This window comes from Doryrhamphus excisus, chromosome 4 (assembly GCF_030265055.1).
Source record: "Doryrhamphus excisus isolate RoL2022-K1 chromosome 4, RoL_Dexc_1.0, whole genome shotgun sequence".
Lineage (NCBI taxonomy): Eukaryota > Metazoa > Chordata > Actinopteri > Syngnathiformes > Syngnathidae > Doryrhamphus > Doryrhamphus excisus.
Window position 1 is genome coordinate 1387536 of NC_080469.1, and position 24645 is coordinate 1412180.

Here is a 24645-nt window from a genome sequence, read left to right on the forward strand (position 1 = left end):
AACAATATTAATATAATAGTAGTATTATTATCATTATTTGTATTACTATTATTGTGCTTGTGCTCCTTTTTCCAGGAGTATTTTGTAATATTACTACCATTATTATATTAATATTATTAACAACAATATTAATATAATAGTAGTATTATTATCATTATTGTCAACATTATTATTATTATTATTATTATTATTGTTATTATTATTATGTGCTTGTGTCCCTTTTTACAGGAGCATTTTGTAACAGACCACATCAAATAACGAAAATATTCGTTATAATAAAAATATAAAAAAAATAAAATCGATATAAATAAAAAATTGGCCCAAGCCACGATGCCAGGTTGTATGTTGAGTTCAAATGAAATATTTGGAAAAAAACAGGCGGGCCATATTGAAACACTTGGCGGGCCGGATGTGGCCCCCGGGCCGTAGTTTGCCCACCCAGTATATACTATATACTCATAGACATAGACTTTCTTTATTGTCATTGGACAATAACAGCAGTGAAATTGCCAACGAAAAGTCTATGTCTATACTCATAGAAACCAGCAGGAGGCGCCAAAGTACTTTAATATTGAGCTTTTCCTCCTATTACTCAGATGCAGCAGAACTCGCTGAAGAAATGTATGAATAAAATGAAATATATATGTTATGAAAATGCTTTCCTTGTCTTTAAGTTGTCTTATATTTGGGTCAAGGTTTATTCTGATGGAGATGGCTTCTTGACAGGTCAGTTTGACAATATGGTTACACCGTTGAGTTTTATTCCAAAAATGAAATATTTCAATATGTCTTAACTCATGCATTCATCCAGTTATGTATTCATGCATGCATGTATCCGTGTATGAATTCATGCATTCATGTATTCACGTATTGTCATCCATGTTTTGATGCGTTGGTGTGGAGAGGCTGCAGACTGAGTGTGAGTCAGTGTTTTGTCCCATGGAAAGTTTATTGGGACGGGATCAGAACATCAAGTCTCCAAAGTACTGAAGGGTATTTTTACTGCAGCGATGAACGTCGTGTATTTTGCTGTGCAGGGTAAGTACTATATATATTACACAAATACCTGACAGATGAAAGTAGCAAAGCTCGTCGGTGTTTCAATTGTTTATGTTGTGGTGTCTTGTCTTTACTGACAGTTTTTCTACTGAGAGGAATACTCCTGACGCAGCAGGAAGTACTTCCTGGATCTTGTACTTTTGACACGAACACCTGTGGATATACTTCACACGCACCGCATGACAACTGGAACATCAATCAGCAAGGTACTACTTGAAGTACTTGAAAGTGTTTGCAGTATGTCACTTGGGTATATGAGTCCAAACACAAATATGGAACCTTTCCAGCACACAATATTTTTGTATTCATTGGATTTTTTTAAAATCAGATTTCTCTTAGCCCCCTGGAGGTGCACAGGATATGAATGAATGTAGTAGACATTCAAAAAAAATCAATATATATAAAAAAAGGAACAAGAACAGATTTAGTAAAGATACTCAATAGTTTTAGGCCACCATTAAATGTATACAAGTACACACAATCTACACTGCAAAATTGCTGCTCAAGCTCTGGAACCATTCTGTCCAGTGGACAGTGATCAATTATATAATAATCATTATTATATTATAAATTAGCCTATTATTATTACTATCATCATTATTCTGTAGTAGTAGTAGTAGGCTAGTATTAGCCTGCTTATTGGCCTGCTTATTAGCCTGCTTTTGCCCTATTTTAAGAATTTATCAGAGATTTTTTTTTGTAAAAATTTTTTTGTAAGATTTTTTTTGTAAAAAAAAAAAAATCTATAAAAATTATTTAAAAAATTAATAAAAAAAATTGGGACCTTTAGCCTGCTTTTGCCCTATTTTAAGAATTTATCAGAGATTTTTTTTTGTAAAAAGAGATATTTTTTGTAAAAAAAAAAATCTATGAAAAAATTATTTAAAAAATTAATAAAAAAATATAAAAAAAAAATTTAGTAGGGGCTTAGGGGTTAGGGTCCATTCTATCTTAAATTGGACCTATTATGCTCATTTTTTGGCCCTTTGTATTGATTTGTGGACTCCTAAAGAGCAGCTACACACAATAACCAGCACAAAAAGCTGTCTAGATCTTCCAGAATCTGCACCTATTCCAGCTGAATTTCTTTGGATTTCGTGCTTCCTGGGAAAACTGTCTGTTTTTAGTTATTCCACTCATTGCCCGCCTCCAGGCAGGAGGACTTCCGGTGTTTGTCGCTACTTCATAGTAGTTGATAATAAACAGCGATTTATCTTTTTAAAATGTCGGCTTTTAACATATAGACATATGTGTTGGATCCTGAAAGTGGACAGTCCGAAGTTTTTCAAGAAAAGAGGTTACTTAAAGACGTTTCTCAATGGTAAGTAGCTTTAGCATTATTAGCTGCAGCATCGGTAAAGTGTAATGTGGTCACTGCGTGTTTTTTTGGGGGGAAGCAGAGCTTGGGGGAGGGCGGAGAGTGTACCTGGCCAACAGCGCACGCCCATATAAGGAAGCCTGTCCATGTGTGATGTCACACACCTCCAGTTTTACCACGCCCCCTGAAACCGAGCATTTTGAGCCACCCAAACTTCTTTCAGGGCTAATTTCCAAATGTGTAAACCTCATTATCGTAAACTTTGGCATCGTTTAACACAAGAATACAATATTCTAACGACATTCGTAGGTCAGAAAAGGGCATAAAAAAAGCATAAAGGTCCCATTTTTTGCACCACAAACAGTTCTTGCATTAGAGCTGTTCTCTGCAGTTCGATAATTGAATGAATTTGGATTTGTTGCATTATAAAAGTGACACATTACTCACATTCTGACCCGCTCCACCCACTTCTCTCATTTTCCACTGCCTGACTTTGCTGCCTGCATGGAAACCACACACTGTCCAATGTAAAAAAAAAAAAAAAAAAAGATAGTCTGTCTTCAGGAGCAATCTTTAACCTGCTTTCCGTGTATTTTTCTACATGTGTGCTATCAGCAGTTTGGTTGCATATTCACGAAGGAAAGGCAACCCGCGTCTTAGCCAAACAGAAGCTTCACCATGGACCACCAAGCCGTGTGCGATAAAAGTAGTTCCGACCACCAGGCCAGCCTTGGAGATGGTTGCTAAATACACTGTGGAATAAATACACACACTGTGGAATAAATAGGCTCATAAAAACAAGATGGTGGTGTTTGGTTGCCATGGTAAGTTGAGTAGTCTGCGCCAATATAAGAACCAAGGAAGATTTAGTGGTTGAAAAGGGATGTTTGTGTTGGATGCCATTCTTTGCAGTGGACCTGAGACCAAAGATTGGGATGAAATGAGGTTGCAGTGTTTCTCTTACTTTTGACAAGTATTTGTCACTCTTTAATGTTAATTTAAATATTAGCCAATGACAACACAGCTGATCATAAAATGCAGTTTTTGTATGAAGCCTTCTGAGAACAAAAAAAAATCTTGTTTCAGTTTTGTCAGACAGAAGAGACAAACATTTAACCTATTACATTTGGGGTAAAAATAATGCAGCAGTAAAATATGGTGGAGGTAGTGTGATGGTCTGGGACTGTTTTGTTGCTTCAGCGCCTGAAACACTTTATGTGAGAAATCAAACCATGAACCGTCTCAAACACGCGGCCCGTGGGCCAAATGTGGCCCGCAGCACACCAGTTTGAGGCCCCCGCCTTGATATGAAAGTTTAATGTTAGTGCGGCCCGCGCAAGTTTGATATGGATGCTGTATGGTATCATGTACCCAGAAAAAATTATTACGTTTGATTCATGTTCATGTTAAAGGTTAAATAACTGTTAATAGTTATCCTCCCTATCCGTGTGGAAGTGGTAAGTTTTTGGCTATTTAAGTTGAAAGGAAATAACTCGAAGGCTACCGTTTAGGTCGCTAGCTCTCTAGTTTGCAAGTTAGCATGTGTCTCAAGACCCTGCAGTTGCGCAATATGTTGTAAATAAAAAGAGTATAAATGTGACTATAGTCGTGTTTTGTCATGTCTACAGGGCTCTAATAATGCTTTGTTCATTTTAATGTGAAGAAAATCATTTGTCTACCCACCAACTATATGTGCTTTCTTAAGTTTTTATTATTTGCCCTTTTATTATTATTATATTTATTTATTACTGATGGATTGATTTTCTTTATTCTTGATTTGTTTATTTATTTTTAATCTTATTTTGTGTAGAAAAATAAAAATTAAGATATTTGAGAACAGTGGAATGTTTTATCAGAGCTTTTCTTGTAGAAAATTGGAACCAAAGCAATTTTTTTTTATTTTTTTGTTTTTAATAAATGCGTTTTTTTTTGTTTTTTTTAAAAACCTGATGCGGCCCAGTCTCACCCAAACCCGAGCTCCGGTGGCCCCTAAGTAAATTGAGTTTGAGACCCCTGCTTTAAGATGATCCACTTTCTTTGCATTTTACGATCATTACACAAAATACATGTGATATTACTGCAATACCACATAAGTGGTATTGCTAAGTAAACAATAATTTTCTAAACTAGTCGTGTACAAAGCAGTACCCCTCGCTCATGCATGCTGGTCAATGAAGAAAATAGCAGCCTGGAGTGTAAACACGGACGGTTCCTCCAATGTAAACTGGAGAAGATGTTTATGTCCAGGTTGTCCTTCCTTTGTTCTTATTGAGAGACGTTTGCTGCCAGCACTTGAACGTTTACTCAAGGGAAATTGTGGCCGCAGCGTTTAACTTTGCTCTTCTTTTCTATAATCTGTACCACATGTTTGCGCTTAAGCAGCTGTGGTCACCCTAATGCACCAAAAAAAAAAAAATGTTTATGTCAGCAAGCTGTCTCTTCTTCTCCTGAGTGGAGAAACTGAAGAAAGATGTTGTATTAGATATTAAATACTGTTAGTGTATGAATGAACGTTGAATGGCGTGTTTATGTGACAAGAAATGCGATGCTAATTTGTGTGTAGCGCACCATGGCTGCTCTTGATGTAGGTTCATGCTATGGTGATTTCACCTTATAAGGTTCTACATTCTCCTTTTCCTAACATGATTTACACAGTCCATTAAATTGTCTTCATGTCCAATAAAGATCCTCTGCTTGCTCAGAGGGAATTGGAAAACTTCCTACTCTTATTTTATAAGTAATACACTCTTTCCTGTAGTTTTACTACTTTGGAGCTGCAGGTGGGAGGCATTGACACAAACACGTTCATTGTTTCCTACAAGACTGGCGTGATTGCATAGTTGCATAATTTTTATGTAACGGACACTGGGAGAGACATAAAACATAAAAAGCCAAACACTTAGAAAAAACAAATGAACGTTCTTCTGTCTTATTTAATGTCATAAACAAGAAAAAGTCACTAGATTTAACACTAGACACTTTTTTGAAAAAGACTTTATCTTTTAGGGGTCTGATTACGCACTAAATCTTTTATTGTCATTTGTGTCTTATTGTCATTTGTGTCTTATTATCATTTGTGTCTTATATTGCCATTAGTCTCTGATTGCCATTTGTCTCTTATTATCAATCGTGTCTTGTTTTGATGTCTCTTATTTGAGATGACATTTTTTTCCAGATTAAAACGAACAAAGCATTATTAGAGCCCTGTAGACATGACAAAACACGACTATAGTCACATTTATACTCTTTTTATTTACAACATATTGCGCAACCGCAGGGTCTTGAGACACATGCTAACTCGCAAACTAGAGAGCTAGCGACCTAAACGGTAGCCTTCAAGTTATTTCCTTTCAACTTAAATAGCCAAAAACTTACCACTTCCACACGGATAGGGAGGATAACTATTAACAGTTATTTAACCTTTAACATGAACATGAATCAAACGTAATCATTTTTTCTGGGTACATGATACCATACAGCATCCATATCAAACTTGCGCGGGCCGCACTAACATTAAACTTTCATATCAAGGCGGGGGCCTCAAACTAGTGTCCTGCGGGCCACATTTGGCCAAGTATTTTTACACTTTCTGTAATTGCGTAGTTGCATAATTTTTGTGTAACGGACACTGGGAGAGACAAAAAAACATAAAAAGCCAAACACTTAGAAATATAAATGAATGTTCTTCTGTCTTATTTAATGTCATAAACAAGAAAAAGTCACTAGATTTAACACTAGACACTTTTTTTAAAAAGACTACTTTTAGGGGTCTAATTACTCACAAAATCGTCATTTTTGTCTTATTATCATTTGTGTCTTATATTGCCATTAGACTCTGATTGCCATTTGTCTCTTATCAATTGTGTCTTGTTTTGAAGTATCTCTTATTTGAGATTACATTTTTGTGCTATGATTATTATTATTATTATTATTATTATTATTATTATTATTATGATACAAATGAACGTTCTTCTGTCTTATTTAATGTCATAAACAAGAAAAAGTGTGGCCAGTGCAGGTACTGGAACTTCAACCAGAATCTACACCAGTTATTTCCTTTAAACCTAAAAAGCCAAAAACTTACCACTTCCACACGGATAGGGAGGATAACTATTAACAGTTATTTAACCTTTAACATGAACATGAATCAAACGTAATCATTTTTTCTGGGTACATGATACCATACAGCATCCATATCAAACTTGCGCGGGCCGCACTAACATTAAACTTTCATATCAAGGCGGGGGGCCTCAAACTAGTGTCCTGCGGGCCACATTTGGCCCGCGGGCCGCGTGTTTGAGACCCCTGGTGTAAACGGTTCTTTGATGTGTCTCTTATTAGAGATGACATTTTTGTGATTGAAATAATGATCTTGCATCATCTAAATGTGTGTTTTATTGTTGTAGGGCATTTAATAACAGTGGAATCATCCTCTTTACGTGGTCAGCAAAGGGCCGTTCTTCTTAGTCCTGTTTTGGACCACCAGGACTGGAGCTGCGTCAGGCTGGTGTATCAGATCATAGGACAAGGTTTGACATTTGTTTATTTACATTTAGTATTACATTTAAGATTATGGGACATAACTCACTTTACACCGCCCTTTTTGGAACCTTCCATTCCATCCATCCAAGGTTTGCTGCAGCTTCATCTTCGGCCACAAGGGGATAACTTTGATTACACGCTTTGGACAGCCAATCAATCGTCTGACAGCTGGTTGATTGCCAGCGTGGATATACCCAACAGCACAGTCAACTACCAGGTATTCACAGTAGAATCACATTCACTTTATTTCATAACACTTGCATAATACTCATAATATTTGCCATTCCAGTTTAATGTTTTAGCCCAGGGGTGGGCAAAATTTTTGACTCGTGGGCCGCATTGAGTTAATAAAAATGTCCGAGGGGCCAGAACATATATTTAACACACACACTATTTTATGCTTATAATTTTACTTGAATTATTTGTCTAATTTTCAGGAGCACTTTAAACATCAAACTATGTCATTTAATTTTACAGTTTTGGTGTGTGTGTTTTTTTGTTTTTTTTTTACAAAATAAGACATCCGACTTGCAAGTCATGTGTTAAAAGTTGAAATACTACTAGCGGGCCGGATTCAAATGCTTGGTGGGCCGCATATGGCCCCCGGGCCGTAGTTTGCCCACCCCTGTTTTAGCCTGTAGTTAACTACACCGGAGTTTAACAATCTGATTCCAACAAACAAATTAGCTTTAGCAAACTGTTGTTGGGGGGCGGCACGGTGGTCTAGGGGTTAGCGCACAGACCTCACAGCTAGGAGACCAGGGTTCAATCCCACCCTCGGGCATCTCTGTGTGGAGTTTGCATGTTCTCCCCGTGCATGCGTGGGTTTTCTCCGGGTACTCCGGTTTCCTCCCACATTCCAAAAAACATGCTAGGTTAATTAGCCACTCCAAATTGTCCATAGGTATGAATGTGAGTGTGAATGGTTGTTTGTCTATATGTGCCCTGTGATTGGCTGGCGACCAGTCCAGGGTGTACCCCGCCTTACGCCCGAAGACAGCTGGGATAGGCTCCAGCACCCCCCGCGACCCTCGTGAGGAAAAGCGGTAGAAAATGAATGAATGAATGAAACTGTTGTTGGAACAAGGACAAAGATGAAGTAGAAGATGAAGTACAACTTCCTGAGAGTGCGTAGTTTAAGACAGGTCGTCAACAGGCGCTACATCGTTCTTGTTAGCATCGGCAGTGAACATGCAGCTTCATAATTCACAATTACAGGCGGTCCTTGGTTTACAACGTGGTTTGTGGTCCCATAAATGTATTAACTAGGCATATACAAATACACCGGCGGAGTATGATGTGTGCCAAAGAAAAGGACAGGCCTCAGCATGGGAGTGAAACTGGATGCACCAGCACACATACATATCGGACTTTTGGGGGGCAGTCCTCGGTGGGGGGGTGGGACTACATCACGGCAGGTCCTCCACATCAAATAAAGTCAACTACAAAGTGTGTAACTGGAGTCTTTGTGTAAACCAGGGGTCTCAAACTCAATTTACTTGGGGGCCACTGGAGCTCGGGTCTGGGTGAGACTGGGCCGCATCAGGTTTTCCAAAAAAAAAAAAAAAAACGCATTTATTAAAAACATTTTTTTTTTTTTAAATTCGCTTTGGTTCCGATTTTCTACAATAAAAGCTCTGATAAAACATTCCACTGTTCTCAAATATCTTAATTTTTATTTTTCTTCACAAAATAAGATGAAAAATAAACAAACAAATCAAGAATAAAGAAAATCAATCAATCAGTAATAAATAAATAAATATAATAATAATAATAAAAAGTTAAGAAAGCACATATAGTTGGTGGGTAGACAAATGATTTTTTTCAGATTAAAATGAACAAAGCATTATTAGAGCCCTGTAGACATGACAAAACACGACTATAGTCACATTTATACTCTTTTTATTTACAACATATTGCGCAACTGCAGCGTCTTGAGGCACATGCTAACTCGCAAACTAGAGCGCTAGCGACCTAAACGGTAGCCTTCGAGTTATTTCCTTTCAACTTAAAAAAGCCAAAAACTTACCACTTCCACACGGATAGGGAGGATAACTATTAACAGTTATTTAACCTTTAACATGAACATGAATCAAACGTAATCATTTTTTCTGGGTACATGATACCATACAGCATCCATATCAAACTTGCGCGGGCCGCACTGACATTAAACTTTTATATCAAGGCGGGGGGTCTCAAACTGGTGTCCTGCGGGCCACATTTGGCACGCGGGCCGCATGTTTGAGACCCCTGGTGTAAACGGTCCTTTGTGTTGAGTTGCGGACTCCTATAGAGCAGCTACACACAATAACCAGCACACACAGCTTTATAGATCTTCTAGAATCTGCACCTATTCAGTTGTATTTCTTTGGATTTCGTGCGAGTGCATAAAAGGAGATCCATTTTGTGGAAGGATGAAGATGATAGAATGCTAATAAAATGGTTTGGTCCACGTGCAACATGATGATGATGATGATGCTGGATCTCATTTCTTGTCGTTTTTTGTTGCAGATTCTGTTGGATGGACAAGCAGAACGCGGTCCAAGTAACAGCGTAGCAATCTTTGAAGTTCACATTGTCCCCGGTTACTGTCTTGGTAATTAATAATTACGTTTGATGATGTCATCATCAGTCACTCCTGAGTTTGGTCGTCAAGAAAAGAATTGCAAATGATTGTTTGGTCACCAGATTGTGATTTTGAGGAGCATCACCTGTGTGGCTACAGTAACATTTGGAACCCCAACATCAACTGGTATGTTGGCGGGAGTTCGACCGCTGGACCCCAATCCAACCTCTTTGACCATGTCAGCGAAAGAAAACGTGCAGGTGAACGTCATCATCATAACGTCAACCTTTTTATATTTATTATAAGGATTCTTATGTTATGTTATGATGTTTATGTCTTCTGCAGGACACTTTATGTATGCAGACTCTTTGTACGCCAAGCACTTCCAGGAAGTTGCCAAACTTATGTCACCGGTAACCAGCGCGCCAATGGCCGGCTGCCTGTCCTTCTTTTACCATCGGGACCAGGAAAGAGGGAACATGTTCACGCTTTTCACCAAAGATCAGCTCGGCCACTACGAGGAGATCTGGAGACCAGACGTCTACGTCACGTCCGGCTGGACCTTCGTTAATGTCGACATGAAAGCCCCTCAACCCTTACAGGTCAGTGTTGGAGCCAAGTACACTTCATTATAAAATATTCAGTTTTTTTTTTTTTTTTTACAGTGCACACACATACCGGATGTGCACGGTATCGATATCGGAAAATCGCAAAATCTTGTATAACATTAGTGCTGCACTGACGCCGAGATTTCTACTCAACTTTTCCATTAAGAAATGATTGCTCTTCGCAATTAATCTTTCACTTTAATCGCAGCAATAAAGCCACACCCATTAGTTTATCATCTGTGTTATTTATGTTCTTCATGCATTTATTGTTCCTTTCACCGTTACTGTGTGTGTGTGTGTGTGTGTGTGTGTGTGTGTGTGTGTGTGTGTGTGTGTGTGTGTGTGTGTGTGTGTGTTTGAACAGCTGGTGTTTGAGGCGGCGTTTAACAGTGCCAGAGGCGGATACGTGTCCATCGATGACATCTCCTTTTCCCCTGAATTCTGCCATGCTGACACAGGTGAGAAGACACATCTGGATATTATTATGGAATTCCCACATTCTGCCTTTACAAAGAGGATAATGCTTTGTTTATTTAGCATAAAACTAGCATTAAAAAAAAGTATTTCTCCCATCTTGTCCACTCGGTATATTGTAAACAAAGTAACCCCTAGGTCAGAGATGAGCAAAGTGCGGCCCGCGGGCCACATCAGGGCCTCCAGACATTTCTAAACACGCATATATTCCCGCCGCAAGGCATGCTTGGTAGCTGTTTGTTGCAGCTGAACTTCCCAGCATGCCTTGAGGGCATTGGGAAATTACATTTTTAAGTTACATGTTATGTTTAGTGGCGGCACGGCGGTCTAGTGGTTAGCGCGCAGACCTCACAGCTAGGAGACCAGGGTTCAATTCCACCCTCGGCCATCTCTGTGTGGAGTTTGCATGTTCTCCCCGTGCATGCGTGGGTTTTCTCCGGGTACTCCGGTTTCCTCCCACATTCCAAAAACATGCTAGGTTAATTAGCCACTCCAAATTGTCCATAGGTATGAATGTGAGTGTGAATGGTTGTTTGTCTATATGTGCCCTGTGATTGGCTGGCCACCAGTCCAGGGTGTACCCCGCCTCTCGCCCGAAGACAGCTGGGATAGGCTCCAGCACCCCTGCGATCCTCGTGAGGAAAAGCGGTAGAAAATGAATGAATGTTATGTTTAGCGCTTTGCTGTTGATTTATGTGACACGTTAACTTGCTGTGGATGTGTTGTGTTTTTGTTTTGTTGCTCCGTGAGCAAGTATATCATTCAGCTTGATGACGCCTATATATAGATGACCCCTCCGCAAATTTTTTTTAACCCATTGTGGCCCTGCATGTTAAGGAAGTTTGCCGTAGGTTTATTGTGGTTAATTGATTTAGAAATTGAACATTTTCATACTTCTAAACTTCTAAATATTGTTTATTTACATTATGAGAGCCCTTCAGACATCACCTTTACACACAGATTACCCAATATGGTAGACATAATAAGGCATCATAACATTGGGAGAGTCACATTATCATTGGTGGCTATGGTCTGATTAATATAACATTACTGACACCTAGTGGCCAGTGTACAATACTACACATCACACACACAAAAAGACATAACCTATGTTTTGTTTAATTTGATACAATGCTCCATGTTTTTTTTTTCTTTCCCAGAAGCCAATGTGGATCCTTCTGTAGCCAACTGTGACTTTGAGGACGGCATGTGTCTGTACTACTTGGAGAGAGCTGAGAGTAAAGTATGGAGTCGAGTTTCAATCAGTCCCAACGCTTACAGAGCCGGAGACCATACGACCGGGACAGGTGAGTGAAAGTGGAAATTCAAGACACCGCGTTGTTACGACATGACGTGACACACACCGATACACGTCTATGTCTTTCCTCTGGGTGGGGTGTGTGACAAAAACACTGACTCACGTCACTCACAATGTATACACAATATACCAATCACACATCAAATACACAATGGTGTGTTTTGAAAAGCTACGGCAAAATTGTGCCTCAGTTTGCTTACGTTTTTCAGTAAACTTATAATATGGCGAGTCTTGTCATGTTAATACACGATGTCCAACTATGTTCATTCATTTTCTACCGCTTATCCTCACCAGGGGTGCTGGAGCCTATCCCAGCCGTGGCCAGCCAATCACAGGGCACATATAGACAAACAACCATTCACACTCACATTCATACCTATGGACAATTTGGAGTGGCTAATTAACCTAGCATGTTTTTGGAATGTGGGAGGAAACCGGAGTACCCGGAGAAAACCCACGCATGCACGGGGAGAACATGCAAACTCCACACAGAGATGGCCGAGGGTGGAATTGAACCCTGGGATAGGCTCCAGCAACCTCCATGACCCTTGTGAAGAAAAGCGGTAGAGAATGAATGAAGGAAGGAAGAAAGGAAGGGAGGAAGAAAGGAAGGGTGGAAGGAAGGAAGGAAGGAAGGAAGGAAGGAAGGAAGGAAGGAAGGAAGGAAGGAAGGAAGGAAGGAAGGAAGGAAGGAAGGAAGGAAGGAAGGAAGGAAGGAAGGAAGGAAGGAAGGATGGAAGGAAGGAATTCCTTATATTCTATTTCTCTAACACCAATCCCATTGTTCCCTGTTTGAAGGAAGGAAGGAAGGAAGGGAGGAAGAAAGGAAGGGAGGAAGAAAGGAAGGAAGGGAGGAAGAAAGGAAGGAAGGAAGGATGGAAGGAAGGAAGGAAGGAAGGAAGGAAGGAAGGAATTCCTTATATTCTATTTCTCTACCACCAATCCCATTGTTCCCTGTTTGAAGGAAGGAAGGAAGGAAGGGAGGAAGAAAGGAAGGGAGGAAGAAAGGAAGGAAGGATGGAAGGAAGGAAGGAAGAAAGGAAGGAATTCCTTATATTCTATTTCTCTAACACCCATCCCATTGTTCCCTGTTTGAAGGAAGGAAGGAAGGAAGGGAGGGAGGAAGAAAGGAAGGGAGGAAGAAAGGAAGGAAGGAAGGATGGAAGGAAGGAAGGAAGGAATTCCTTATATTCTATTTCTCTAACACCAATCCCATTGTTCCCTGTTTGAAGGAAGGAAGGAAGGAAGGAAGGAAGGAAGGAAGGAAGGAAGGAAGAAAGGAAGGAAGGAAGGATGGAAGGAAGGATGGAAGGAAGGAAGGAAGGATGGAAGGAAGGATGGAAGGAAGGAATTCCTTATATTCTATTTCTCTAACACCAATCCCATTGTTCCCTGTTTGAAGGGAGGAAGAAAGGAAGGGAGGAAGAAAGGAAGGGAGGAAGAAAGGAAGGAAGGAAGGAAGGAAGGAAGGATGGAAGGAAGGAAGGAATTCCTTATATTCTATTTCTCTAACACCAATCCCATTGTTCCCTGTTTGAAGGAAGGAAGGAAGGAAGGAAGGAAGGGAGGAAGAAAGGAAAGGAGGAAGAAAGAAAGGAAGGAAGGATGGAAGGAAGGAAGGAAGGAAGGAAGGAAGGAAGGAAGGAATTCCTTATATTCTATTTCTCTAACACCAATCCCATTGTTCCCTGTTTGAAGGAAGGAAGGAAGGAGGGAGGGAGGGAGGGAAGGAAGGAAGGAAGGATTTCTCTAACACCAATCCCATTGTTCCTTGTGTGAAGGAAGGAAGGAAGGAAGGAAGGAAGGAAGGAAGGATTTCTCTAACACCAACCCCATTGTTCCCTGTGTGAAGGAAGGAAGGAAGGAAGGAAGGAATGAATGAAGGAATATTCCGTATATTGTATTTCTCTACCACCAATCCCATTGTTCCCTGTTTGAAGGAAGGAAGGAAGGAAGGAAGGAAGGAAGGAATGAATGAAGGAATATTCCTTATATTGTATTTCTGTACCACCAACCCCATTGTTCCCTGTTTGAAGGAAGGAAGGAAGGAAGGAAGAAATGAATGAAGGAATATTCCTTATATTGTATTTCTCTACCACCAACCCCATTGTTCCCTGTTTGAAGGAAGGAAGGAAGGAAGGAATGAAGGAATATTCCTTATATTGTATTTCTGTACCACCAATCCCATTGTTCCCTGTTTGACATCTTCAAAGGTGGCATGTTGCTGGCAAACACCCGCTTTTCCTCCATGCCAGGCTACGTGGGTCGGCTTCACGGTCCTTTGTTACCGGGCAACCACAAATACTGCTTGAGGTTCTACTACCTGCTTCATGGATTCAGGAAGGCAGACAACGCTCTGGTTCTTTATATTTATGATGAGAACAACGTGGGCCAAGATAAGGTTTGGAGCCTGGCAGACACTTCTAGTGACGTGTGGACCCAGGTGGAGATCACCTACATCAAGCCCATGGTGTCCAAGGTAGGTGATGCTTGACAAAGACGGATTCACGATGGATGGATGATGAATCCTTGTGTGTTTCCTAGATCGTGTTTGTCAGCATTTGTAGTAACTTTTGGGAATGTGGCCTGGTAGCCATTGATGACATCACTGTCAGCCTGGGGGATTGTGGACTACCAAAAGGTACGTCTGGTTAGCTTTCATGGTACCTATACCATGCTATACCATGGTATAATAACATACTCCATGAACATGGACTCTATGAACTCCTCAGGTTCCCTCCCGGGTCAGTGTGATTTTGAAAGTGGACTTTGTGGCTTCGTTCAGGAGAAGACACAAGACCAAGCTGATTGGTTGCGGGTCCGAGGCCACACCCCTACGTCTTATACGGGACCCAGAGGAGACCATACCACTGGGGTAGGTGAGTTCTGTCTTCAATGCCAGACATTTTTCATAAGCCATCCCCCTCATTGTCGGCCATTTTGGATGATTTTGACACAGAATATTGTGTTCTTGGTTTAATGGACGTTCGATTCTTTGCTTGGGCGTGTGGAGTTTTTACCGTGCATGCGTGGGTTTTCTTCAAGTACTCCGGTTTCCTCCCACATTCCAAAAACATGCTAGGTTAATTAGCCACTCCAAATTGTCCATAGGTATGAATGTGAGTGTGAATGGTTGTTTGTCTATATGTGCCCTGTGATTGGCTGGCCACCAGTCCAGGGTGTACCCCGCCTCTCGCCTGACGACAATTGGGATAGGCTCCGGCATACCAACTCCAATTGCTTTTCTAAAATGCGCTTCTGCCACCTTGTGGCTCTTTTTTCAGCTCAAAACCGCATCAAACTGCTGTCTTCTATTGTGGAGTTGCATCATCACCTCTTTGTACCTCTAATGCAAAAAAAAAAGTATTAATACCTCTTTGGGAGCGAAGGAGTTAATTATTCGTTCACGGAGTGCTCAGATTTGTAGAATTTTGTGTAGTAATAATATCATACAGCGGTGCCTTGGTTAAAGTTATTAATCCATTCTAGAAGGTCCGACTCAAACCAAAACGGACTCTAACCAAAAAATTTTTTCCATCCATTTCAGACACTCAAAAAACACATTTTATAGACAGTAATCATAGTTTTACATGCACAGAATAATGCAAATATGCATATAAATGACAATTTGGAGTATAATAATATTATAATAATATTCCAAATGAAGGTCATAAACAGGTTTTCTATGGTCTAACTCAAAATAATACATTTGTAAATTAATTATGCTACTTAATGGAAATTCACTCATCACGGTCAGGTCTGGAACAGCAGAAATACTAAGTCATGTGACTCATGCTTTATGTATTCATATCATATCTTTGTACATAATCATGTTCTGCTTCCCTCAGGTTACTTCATGTACATGGAGGCGTCACACCTGCGTCCCGGCAACAAGGCCCGCTTGCTGACGTGGGACCTCAGAGGCTCCTCGGGCCCTCACTGCTTGATCTTCTACTACCACATGTACGGATCCGGCACGGGGACCTTACGCATTCTCCTGCGTCGTAGCGACATTGAAGGCGACACGCTGCTGTGGAGGCGACGTGGGGAACAGAGCGTGTCTTGGATGAGGGCCGCCGTGGACTACCACTGTCATTTACGTCACCGGGTAAGTACACACTAAGTACACACTAAGTACACGTGTGAAAATGCAGTTTCCATACATAAAATAAATATAAAATTGTGTACAGGGAAGTTCTCTTGGGTAGTCTCCTCCCCCAAACACACCTACTCTGTTGTGATTGGTCGGGGTGGAGTGATGATGTGTGTATTTGTTTCAGATTGTCTTTGAAGCCATTCGAGGTCCGTCCCTTCGGAGCGATATCGCCATCGACGACGTCCGCGTTAAAAGCGCTCCATGTGAAGGTACAAATACATCCATGTGTACAAATCTGGCGTTTCGTATATTGGAGGACGTGTTTTGATTGACATGTGGAATAGTGACGCTTGCTTTTTCTTCCTTCTCAGGTCCTGATGACATCATTTCCTCCTCAGGCTCTTCCGAGTACTTTAACGAGTATTTTAACGAGGTGTAGAAGCAGAAGGAGTCGTGTTGTTTTGGTAGTACACGTTGGATCTTCTAGATCAGGGGTGTCCAAACTTTTTCCACCCTGGCCCGCATATTGAAAAATCAAAGGATGCGTTTTTATATTTAAAAAAAAAAAAAGAGCCTGCATCTCAGCTTTCAGCGACAAAGGAAGTTATGCTTCTAAAATTATTACATTTTTTAAATATTTGAACTTTTTTGTCTCTTAATCTTTTGACTTTATTCTCTTAATATTTTCTCGTTATTCTTGTAAAATTACTTCTAATTTTTCAATTTTTTTTAAACCTTTTCTTGTTTATTGTATTTTAAGAATGTGCCAAGAGACAATAAAAAAACAGTAACAGGCCATAAATGGCCCCCAGGGCTGCACTTTGGACACCCCTGTTATAGCTCAATAATTCTATTATTCTATTGTTATCTATTATATTGCACTGGGAGAGCAGTCTATTGATTCATTTTCTACTGTATGTATCATTTACATAATAAAATGAACTTTCATGGTGTGTATTGTACAGTGGAACCTTGGTTAGCGTCGTTAGACGTACTCTAACCAAATAAGAAATTCTTTCAACATAAACCAAAAAAAGACACTAACCGAGATTCCACTGTACTTGTGTAAAGCAGCACAAAAAAAATTGTACTATTTGTTCAAGGTATACACACAATTCATGGATGACATATTATTAATATGACTAATATTTTGTAAACATGACAAATAAAAGCAAAGTCAAAATTTTCAGGAAAACTCATCAATCACAGATGAAAATATTTACAGCACGGCGAGAAACTCCACACCGAGATGTTCGAGGGGGGGAATCGAACCGATGTCTCCTGGTTGCGTGGCAAACAAATTTAAATATTCGTCAACAAATGAACGGAAAATTCAGTTTTGAAATGAAACTTTGGGACTCCAACAAACCACAGTGAGAGCCTTTATCCAGAAATGGTGAAAACGTGGAACAGACCTCGCTCGCCTCAGTTAAGGTCAGCGTTCATGACTCTACCATAAGAAAGACACTGAGCACAAAGGGCCTGCATGTTCTTAGTCGGAAAAGGGTGGATGGCAACTTCCGGGTTGGGAGCAAGGTCTTGTCCCACGTGGAAAAGTTCAAGTACTTCAGGGTCTTCAACTTTTCCTCTATGTATTTATTTGTAATATTGACTTAAATGCACCAGGGTGCAGCGGTAACGTACTTTTAAGGTGAGAAAAAGGTTGGCAATTTCAACAAACTGTAATTTTTGTGTAATGTTGCTCCCCTAATTGTTGCCATACATAAATAAATATGTAGAAATATGTATGAAATATGTTACTGACATCCAGCAGCTGTATGGCGTCTTGCCTCCTCTAGAGGGCGTTGTGAGCCAACTAGTTGTCACTATGGTTTAGTGTTGATGCCTTGAGGAGCAGGTATAGATGTACACTGTGTTAGAGTTGAGGAGCAGGTATAGATGTACAGTGTGTTAGAGTTGAGTTGATGAGCGGGTATAGATGTACAGTGTGTTAGAGTGTTAGAGTTGAGGAGCGGGTATAGATGTACAGTGTGTTAGAATTGAGGAGCGGGTATAGATGTACAGTGTATTAGAGTTGAGGAACGGGTATAGATGTACAGTGTGCTAGAGTAGAGTAGCAGGTATAGATGTACAGTGTTAGAGTTGAGGAGCCGCTATAGATGTACAGTGTTAGAGTTGAGAGCAAGTATAGATGTACACTGTGTTAGAGTTGAGGAGCGGGTATAGATGTACACTGTGTTAGTGTTGAGGAGCAGATATAGATGTACAGTGTTAGAGTTGAGAAGCAGGTATAGATGCACAATGTTAGCATTGAGGAGCAGGTATAGATGTACAGTGTGTTAGAGTTGAGGAGCAGGTATAGATGTACAGTGTTAGAGTTGAGAAGCAGGTATAGATGTACAGTGTGTTAGAGTTGAGGAGCAGGTATAGATGTACAGTGTGCTAGAGTTGAGGAGCGGGTATAGATGTACAGTGTTAGAGTTGAGAAGCAGGTATAGATGTACACTGTGTTAGAGTTGAGAAGCAGGTATAGATGTACAGTGTGTTAGAGTTGAGGAGCGGGTATAGATGTACAGTGTGCTAGAGTAGTGTAGCAGGTATAGATGTATAGTGTGTTAGAGTTGAGGAGCGGGTATAGATGTACAGTGTGTTAGAATTAAGGAGCAGGTATAGATGTACAGTGTGTTAGAGTTGAAGAGCGGATATAGATGTACAGTGTGTTAGAGTTGAGAAGCAGGTATAGATGTACAGTGTGTTAGAGTTGAGAAGGAGGTATAGATGTACACTGTGTTAGAATTAAGGAGCAGGTATAGATGTACAGTGTGCTAGAGTTGAGGAGCAGGTATAGATGTACAGTGTTAGAGTTGAGGAGCGGGTATAGATGTACAGTGTGTTAGAGTTGAGAAGCAGGTATAGATGTACAGTGTGTTAGAGTTGAGGAGCGGGTATAGATGTACAGTGTGTTAGAGTTGAGAAGCAGGTATAGATGTACAGTGTGTTAGAGTTGAGGAGCGGGTATAGATGTACAGTGTGTTAGAGTTGAGGAGCAGGTATAGATGTACAGTGTGTTAGAGTTGAGAAGCAGGTATAGATGTACAGTGTGTTAGAGTTGAGGAGCAGGTATAGATGTACAGTGTGTTAGAATTAAGGAGCCGGTATAGATGTACAGTGTTAGAGTTGAGAAGCAGGTATAGATGTACAGTGTTAGAGTTGAGAAGCAGGTATAGATGTACAGTGTTAGAGTTGAGAAGCAGGTATAGATGTACAGTGTTAGAGTTGAGAAGCAGGTATAGATGTACAGTGTTAGAGTTGAGAAGCAGGTATAGATGTACAGTGTTAGAGTTAAAGTGGAGGTCAGGTGGATGTTAGTAGGACATTGAATGTTGTGCGTAGCAGGGAATATAGTGTACTTTTCTTCTTCCTGATTACATGTGTATAGTGTTTATGTAGTACTGTATATACTACGTATAGTACATATAGAGTATACAGGAAGTTGACTTTTCTTCTTCATGTTTGCACGTGTGCGCGTGATGGAAGGAAGCATGGTTGACAACACTTTAAGATCTGCTTTGGTAAGACGTCTTTTATGACCAAAATGTTGTATTTCTATGTTCTTTCTTCTCCCAAGTGACGTGTCGTGTCCCCGCACGCAGCCCGCAGCTTGTTTGTCCTCCGGCAACCTCCATCCCGTCAGCGCCTCCTCACACGCTCTCTTCCCCGGCGTGCAAGCTCAGCAGGTCGGCATGAAGCTGGAGGCTGTCATGGAGAACCTCCAGCGGCAGCAGGCGGCGAGGTTGGCCCTCGAGGAGAAGCTCAGGCAGGACAAGGAGAAAGACCTCCGCTCCTTGGTGGAGACCCAGATCCACCACCAGGCTCTGGCTTTCCGACACTACCAGGCGGCCGTGCAGAGCGCCTTGGCCGCCGGAGTCAGCTCGCAGCCCGCAGCGGGACAGGACAGAATCCACCACAGGGACCACAGAGACACGGAAAACCCGGAGGAAGACCTGGTGGGAGACCTGGCGGAAGACTTGGCAGAGGACATGGACGAAGACGAGGACCGAGACGCGTTTTTGCTCCAGGAAGCCCGTCTTTCAGCGAGGAGCGCCACGGCGGTGACCGCCAGAGTCCCCCCGGCTTCGGCGGTCCACACCCGGCGAACAGACTCTCCACCGGGACCGCATCAGAACCACGAATGGACTTACGAGGAGCAGTTCAAGCAGGTAAGCACAACCAGCAAAAACTTCTACTTTTCACTTTCTTTCAACCAGTAGATGACTTTTTCAAAAAGTTGTTGAAAAAGTACATTTATATATAAACAATAAAACTATTCACAGGTTTTCCTTGATTTGTCATTCTCTACTCTTCATTATGATAATAAAGTAAAAAATATACTTCAGAATCTATACATAGTCTATACATTTAATGGAGATGATTATTATTATTATCACATTTGGACAAATATGACATATTCCCCAACAAACATCTGGCTCATTGGCGAGCCAGCCAATCACAGGGCACATATAGACAAACAACCATTCACACTCACATTCATACCTATGGACAATTTGGAGTGGCTAATTAACCTAGCATGTTTTTTTTGGAATGTGGGAGGAAACCGGAGTACCCGGAGAAAACCCACGCATGCACGGGGAGAACATGCAAACTCCACACGGAAGATGGCCGAGGGTGGAATCGAACCCGGGTCTTTTAGCTGTGTGGCCTGCGTGCTAACCACTATAGTAGACATCAAGTTATCATGTCAAAAAATGAAATGGGAAAACAACATCAATAAATAACCTTTCATTTAATTGGATGATTTGAATTATTTTAACTCACGATCAAAGATCAAATGTGATTAATCATCAAGTGTAACATATACGGTGTGATGCAATAATAATGCATGTACACAGTGACACTATTAATGTCATGTAATAATGTGATAGTAATCAATACAATAATGTAATACAAGTATAATAATAACAACAAAGTTTACTATAATGTTTAATATAGTCACATAATATTAATGGATACAACATTGTAATGTATATTTTACAGTAATGGATTAATGTATACACTGTAATATACTGTATAATGTAATAATAGTAATACAATATATATATGTAATGTAACAATTATACAGTCTGTGTAATGTATAATGTAATAACAAAATAATAATGATGTCAAAAAATCTATATAAATATATACTATGCTATATAAATATAAATATATAAAATATAAAAAGCACTAAAATCAACCACAGTGTACAAAAATATATGACACATTAAAAACAGAGCAGATGTAAAATTGCATAAAACATATTTAAAGTTCTTAATATGGAATATATATGACATAATAACAACTACTACTCTATATTTGATGGATATATATATATATATGATATATATATAATAGCTAATATAAGGTGTTCCGTGCTTGAAAATGGAGTGTATTGTGTTGATCTGGAAAAAAAAAAAAAAAAGACTCAGCGGCGCTTCGGTTTCTGTTTGTTTGTGAAGGCAGCACTCCCATTAACCTTACATAGACATTACAACAACAGATAGACAAATTAAGGGTAACTACTACTACAACTACAACTCCTAATACTGCCTTAAATGACAAAATAACTTGTATAAAATGACACAAGTAATACAGTATTAAGATCAATTTGCAAAGCAGTTTCAGCAAAGCATGCTGGGAAGCAGGAAGTACTTTCTGAAATCCTGTCCTAGTGTACGTTTATGGTTTGTGTTATGGACCTCATAGTGTCCGTGCACGCCGGGACTTGTACACATTGTGACCCGTGCTTTCACTTTGCACTTTGAACTTCTGCTGTTTTCCGTCATGTTGATTGAGAGTATTTGCAAAGTACTCGCTAAACCGTTAATACTCTCTTTTTCACACAACTTGCTGTTCTCGAACACGGAACTCAATTGCGGATCAATAAATGTCCTGTTTAATGCCTCAAATAGTTTGCATGTTCTCCCTATATGTGTGTGGGTTTTCTCCGGGTACTCCGGTTTCCTCCCACATTCCAAAAACAGGCATGTTATGTTCCACTTCCCCAACAACCCCCCGCTCACCTCCCTTAGCGCAGGGAGAGATTCCATTATTTATGTCCCAAATATCTTATTTTATGTCATTATGTCAATTATATTGGATAATAGGAGTGTAAAGGTGAATATAGGGGTGTTATTTCATGTCTTGAGGGCTCTAATAATGTTTAAAATGTATTTAGAGGGTCTTAAGCTGGGTTTGAATGCTCTAGCATAAAATATTTGGTTTCTAAATAGGAGTTCCGACTTGCAAAAATTCCCTTTTCATAGGCAGGTCTACAAGTGAAAACATTCCCATTCCAAAACATTTGAAGACATTTATATCCACAAAAAGCACCCGGACTATTTGTTTATTATGTTCCCAAAAATTCCACATTTCCCTTCCCCAAAACGGAGATGAACATAATTTCCTCTTATTTGTCAATTAGCATTAGCATTACAACAGCAAAACATTTAAGATAACTATTTCCAACATTCCAAAAATTCCCACTTGTCATGTCATTCCACATTTTCTTTCCGGCATTTCGGCTCTTTTGAACGTTGACATGCAACCGAGAGTATACTTCCTGTTTGCAGTTTCAATAGACCGGAGTAGTTGTGTTGCTTCCTACATGTTTCCTGAAAGAATTCCTAAGCGGGAATAAACAGTCTGGAACGTAGTGTGAAAAGCAAACCAAAACACTTTTGTTTGTTATGAGTGGAATGATGACGGTGGAGGAGGAATAGGAGGAGGAATAGGTTGCTATGGGTGGCGTATGATTCCACTCCCATCCCGTCACTTATTCCTTCCTTAAACTATTCCGAATAGAAACTAAACTTAATTGTGACATTATTAAAATACAAAGAAATGTCATACAGGAGGCACTTGCAGTACTTGCAGGTGCTTGTCACTGCCTTCCTTCCCTTTTACGCTCTGCTGAATAAATACATGAATTAGACTGCCAGGATTGGACATCCAATGAAAAGGCTCGGATTGTCATACAATGGCCGAACTCTATAAAATGAAAAGATGTCTTGTTCAGTGCGGCGTTACTTCTAATCACAGTAGCCGTAGGTACTTGTTTTGTCGGTTGAAAAAGCCCCCCCCCCCCCCCCTCGCTGCAGGGTCTCCAACTCTTTCTTTCCATCCTGCCATTGTTGGGATGCCCTTGGAGGAACCGAGCATTCCCAACACACGTTGCTATTAACTTGCTGTGGTAGAACATAACATTTGTCTTTGGGCTTCACGGGGAATGCAGTACATTGTAGTACTGCCATGCTTTATTTTTCTTATGGAGTCTTTGTACGTATATATATATATATATATATACAGTATTCTGAGATTTATTGTGGTAGATTCTGTGGTATACAGTATATACCGTATGAAGCATTACAAAAGTCTAACAAAGCTCCATTCTGAGCATGAGCAGAAACATTTTCTCATTTTCTCAACATAGTTGAGAGATTAAAAAATATATGATGATCATTATTTTTCGACATCATTATTATTTTGAAGCCCTAAAGTGGGCACAAGGGTCTCGGGGGTGCTGGAGCCTATCCCGTATCATGCAAATAAGAAATTCTTTCAACATAAACCAAAAAAGACACTAACCGAGGTTCCACTGTACTTGTGTAAAGAAGCACAAAAAAAAAATGTACCATTTGTTCAAGGTATACACACAATTCATGGATGACATATTACTAATATTACAGTTCAACCTCGGATATATATCGGATTCAATTGTTCCCACTGGTTTTGTCCGATATAAGCGAAATCCGTTATATGCGTATACCGGAAAATGTCCAGTGACGTCACTTCCTGTCCTCTACCGCTCTTCCAGTACCGGAACACATTTACAGCATCACACAGAAGTACAAGTATTATTAATCTTATCACGGTTGAGTCTGGAATTAATTAACCACAAGAAACGAGGGATCCGTGTGTAAATATTTTCATCTGTGATTGATGAGTTTTCATGAAAATTTTGACTTTGCTTTTATTTGTCATGTTTACAAAATATTAGTACAGTAAACCTCGGATATATCGGACTCGGATATATCGGAAATTTGCTCACAACGGACAGATAAAAAAGAACCGATTTTTCTGTAATGCATTTCCAATAAAAATTCATTGCATATATCGGATTTTTTATAACGGATTTCGCCTATTTCGGACAAAATCTCCAGTCCCGTTCCAATGCATTTCCATGAAATTTCCCTGGCATATATCGGATGGCCGCATCGTGGCGCTCCGATTCGCCGATTGGTGACAGGCCGCTATACGACGTCATTTGCAGCGTTTGCAGCGTTGCCTGCGCGTCCAGGTACATTGGAAACATAGTCAAGGAAGTGCCTTTTTATAACGGATAAAATCCCATTTACGCATATACCGGATATAAATCCGATATGTGCGTAAAACGGACATTTTCCGGTTTACGCATATAACGGATTTCGCTTATATCGGACAAAACCAGTGGGAACAATTGAATCCGATATATCCCAGGTTTACTGTACAAGGCATTCCGGTGACGCGTTCAAAGATGTTATGACCATATGTAGTATTCAACACTGGTCACTAGGGGGTCAGTAATGTTACTTTAATGTTGTGTGAGACACACAAGCACCAGACTTGATTGCCGTAACTTTTCTTTTATTTGAATGATCTCACAAC

The 24645-nt window shown here is 40.1% G+C and overlaps 2 protein-coding genes across 5 annotated transcripts in view; both read left to right on the forward strand.

The window, feature by feature from the left end:
- Positions 1-200: 200 nt before the first annotated feature.
- On the forward strand, positions 201-17661 carry mamdc2a (MAM domain containing 2a). Of its 4 annotated transcripts, none has more exons than XM_058070133.1 (15): positions 201-1038; positions 1140-1265; positions 6784-6906; positions 7009-7136; positions 9431-9515; positions 9608-9745; positions 9831-10087; positions 10458-10551; positions 11728-11874; positions 14099-14364; positions 14430-14526; positions 14618-14764; positions 15734-15993; positions 16166-16250; positions 16353-17661. In XM_058070133.1, exons 1-15 carry the CDS (start codon positions 1011-1013, stop codon positions 16418-16420), a joined length of 2049 nt encoding a protein of 682 aa, XP_057926116.1. In that variant the 5' UTR covers positions 201-1010; the 3' UTR covers positions 16421-17661. The 4 variants fall into 4 exon arrangements, with proteins under 4 accessions (XP_057926116.1, XP_057926117.1, XP_057926119.1 ...); XM_058070134.1 differs by having other exon boundaries at positions 14141-14364; XM_058070136.1 differs by lacking the exons at positions 16166-16250; positions 16353-17661 and having other exon boundaries at positions 14618-14760; positions 15894-15951.
- Positions 17662-19289: 1628 nt separating this feature from the next.
- arid3c (AT rich interactive domain 3C (BRIGHT-like)) overlaps positions 19290-24645 on the forward strand; it is a 30579-nt gene continuing 25223 nt past the window's right edge. The window contains exons 1-2 of the mRNA XM_058070137.1: positions 19290-19514; positions 19596-20162. Of these exons, the coding sequence (XP_057926120.1) occupies positions 19452-19514; positions 19596-20162 (630 nt within the window). The 5' untranslated portion in view covers positions 19290-19451. The remainder of the gene's footprint in view (positions 19515-19595; positions 20163-24645) is intronic.